Source organism: Porites lutea, chromosome 1, assembly GCF_958299795.1.
Source record: "Porites lutea chromosome 1, jaPorLute2.1, whole genome shotgun sequence".
Taxonomy (NCBI): Eukaryota; Metazoa; Cnidaria; class Anthozoa; order Scleractinia; family Poritidae; genus Porites; species Porites lutea.
Window position 1 is genome coordinate 24,924,937 of NC_133201.1, and position 3,180 is coordinate 24,928,116.

General features: G+C 37.9%; 1 protein-coding gene across 1 annotated transcript; it reads right to left on the reverse strand.

The window, feature by feature from the left end:
* Nucleotides 1-1,205, reverse strand: LOC140936486 (uncharacterized). The gene has a single exon (XM_073385967.1). It carries the CDS (start codon nucleotides 982-984, stop codon nucleotides 121-123), a length of 864 nt encoding a protein of 287 aa, XP_073242068.1. The 5' UTR covers nucleotides 985-1,205; the 3' UTR covers nucleotides 1-120.
* Between the last annotated feature and the right edge of the window lie 1,975 nt (nucleotides 1,206-3,180).

Consider the following 3,180-nt stretch of genomic DNA (forward strand, 5'->3'; position numbering starts at 1 on the left):
TTTGAAAAACTTAATTCAGAACAATAATATTGTCAAAAGCAGTTTCTTTCACAGTTCAAGAACAGTATCTCATGGAAAATTCAATCTACAATCTACAATGGTGATATTTATACGGATTACTTATTTTCGTTGTGTAAACCGATAAAGAAGTCTCTGGCGATGACTCCCCATGTCATAAAAACTCCAATGAAAGTGAGGAATTCTATTGTCTGCGGGGTTGTCTATGAAATCAAAGACTGCCAATATCACACCAATGCCACAACTAGCACAACCTTCCCCAAAAATTGGCTGTTTGGGCATTCCAAACCGCTGAATTGGAAAGGTGATATTCCATTGGGTTTCTGATACAGCCTTCAGCAGATTGTCAGCCAATTCAATGATGTTGGTAGGAGGACTCTGTTTTAAGCCATCATCATAGAATGCTTGCTGCTGTGCCATATTTAGGCAAAGGAGACCCCAGTGGTTTCCACTTATGTGGGTTGGAGTAAGGGTCCATATAACATCACCAAGATCCATTCTTGAAAGGTAGGGCTTCAACTTTGTTTGTAGAAATTGCACATTTCTGGTTAAAGCCCAGGTTTGTGTAAATGACGGTAGATACAAGGAATGGAAATTTTTTCGCATGGGTTCTTCACTGTACCTCAAACATGCAGCATCAATCAAAAAGCCACTAATGTACCTCTCAGCAGCTAATGTTGAAAGGTCTTCAGCATCAACCATGACATCACCAACTCTAAAGATTTCTTCTTGAGGTTCACTGTCAAAAAGCAAAGCCCTAATTTCATTAATTTGATGAGGGGTTAATGTGGTGCTTGTAGTTTTCGTCCAATATTCCTCTTCTTGGACTCTAAACTTAATGGAGGAATCTTTTGATGCTTTCATCCAAATGTCTAGAACTCTGCTGTCAAAGACCCCAAGATCTCCAAACTTGACTGCAGCATCGAAATCCTCATCATCACTGGTTTCTCCATTTGCCGCATCCATCAGTCTATAACCCTTAGTGATCGCTGATTCTGAAGGCCTGACTGGGGACTGCAGAGGATTGTTAAGATGCCCAGGATCAACAACCAGCTCAATGTCATCATCTGGAATTTGAATTACAGGCGGAAGATTAAGGGTAGCAAGTTGGCCTCTGAAACAATCATTTGTAGCACAAATTCGTAAATCATGAATAAACAAAGGTTCTGATGGTTGAGGAACAAAGGCAGTTTAGTATCCACTGTGACACTGGGCAAAGGGCTGCAACTGGAATTTGAAGGGCTAGTGGCGGGGCTTGATGAGTGGCTTGTGGAAGAGCTGCTGACTGGGCCAGTGTTGCTGGAAGCTGGGCTGCTAGCTGGAATGGATTGTGGACTTTGTGGCTGTTCCAGCAAGGAAGTAAAACTGGTCAAAACTGTAGGAAAGAGCTGCTCCTACAGTGCATGATCATATTGATAGATAGGTAAACAGCCGGGTGATATTACCACTCGTTTTAAACCTTTGTCAAATTCATAACAAAGAGCATCCTTGCCAAACATTTTGTTGAACAAGTCATTCATGGTGAAAATCCAGGCCATGTCATCTTTTGACCATGACACTTCTTTTTTTCTGGACCAACCGCAGCCTCTAAACTGGAATGGTTTACCTGACATACAAAAAAGAAAAACATTGGCATAGACAGAATAAGGGAACCAGTCACAGTTAAAACAACAACAACAAAAAAAGATTTTAACAGACTGTGTTCATAAGCTCTAAGCTTACTGCAAGTTTTTATGTGGTTAGTTTTCTACTGCTCAAGAGGAAGAATGACAACATATTAATGTTATCTCACCCCATTCCAGGTAGAAAAAGATAAAGTGCATAGTAATGTTGTCATTGAATATAGTGTATGCTTTTTATGGGAGTACACAACTTTATTATATAAACACCAATGACATACCAGGTAAGCTTTCGAGCGAAAACTTGATATCTTCACATGTGAAAAAAACATGTTATCTTCATATTTGAAAATATCACCGTTGCTATGTCTACATAATAAATGGCACCTTTCACACCATAAAACTATTAAAGTGAAATGGTTTGGTATTTCATTGGTGTTTATATAATAAATAGAACATTACATGGAAGCTTGGAGATACGAAATTTCTCTTCTCGTGTTGAAAAAAATATTTTTTTCAACACTCGAAGAGAAATTTCATATCTCTGCGAGGCCATGTAATATCCTCTATCTCAGTTTTTTACATAACATTGTCTCAACCAGGGAGAATACATTTGACTACACATCTAAGGGACTGACATAAAAAGAAGTTCCATTATAATTATAATGTTTCTAGCTGGCAAACATTTTAGAAGATAATCACCATTTTCCATGCTCTCTATAGCCATTCTGAAGCAAAGCCACAGGAACAGCAACTTTTCAGAAAAGAAATGTTGCAAAATCTGTTGGACTTAATGTAATGAAATAAAGTTGATTATTAAAAAGTGCCAACAACTTTAATACCAACAAGAACATGTGATTAAACCTGAGGCTTTGCCTTTCCCCCCAATGGATTCTAGTTTTCACACATTAATTCAAGAACATGTATAGTGTAGCTCCCAAAAATTGATATTTTTATACTAATATGGTATGCCTTGAACAATGACTTCAATATTAACTGTAAATTGGCATCTAAAATTTCAATAAAGACCTTTAGCATCAGGTTTTTCATGCATGGCACACTGCAAACAGGTCTCAAATATAAGAACGTCAAGTGGTCTTCTGGTCACGTTTGCAGTTTGCAGTTCAAGTTTGAATGGCAGGAAGGGCTTACAGCAGTAGGTACAGTCACTTACTGCAATGTTTTTGCCACTAACAATAATATTATTGTCTTGCCTTACATTTAAAAGCACGAAGCAGCTTTCTACACCACCCTCTGATGTGCTATAGTTGGAGCTGTTGATAAACAATGAATGTCTGCCTAAAGATTACAATCCAGGCAAAGTGAAACTGCAAATGGGTGACTGCAGACTGCAGTTTACAGTTTGCAGTATCCCACGAAAAACTGATGCTAAGGGTATTTTTAATACCTATGGATGTTCTCCAACAGGAAATTATTTTGCTAACAATGAAAGATCTTAAGATTACAGGATATTCAAAACAAGATTTAAAGTTCAAGGATTTTCCATTGATTCAACTTAGATTCAAGAGCTTTTAAGAGGGTA

What these genes read in the sequence shown, in the direction of transcription:
- LOC140936486 (XM_073385967.1), bottom strand. Translation starts at nt 984, where the DNA reads ATGGATGCGGCAAATGGAGAAACCAGTGATGATGAGGATTTCGATGCT.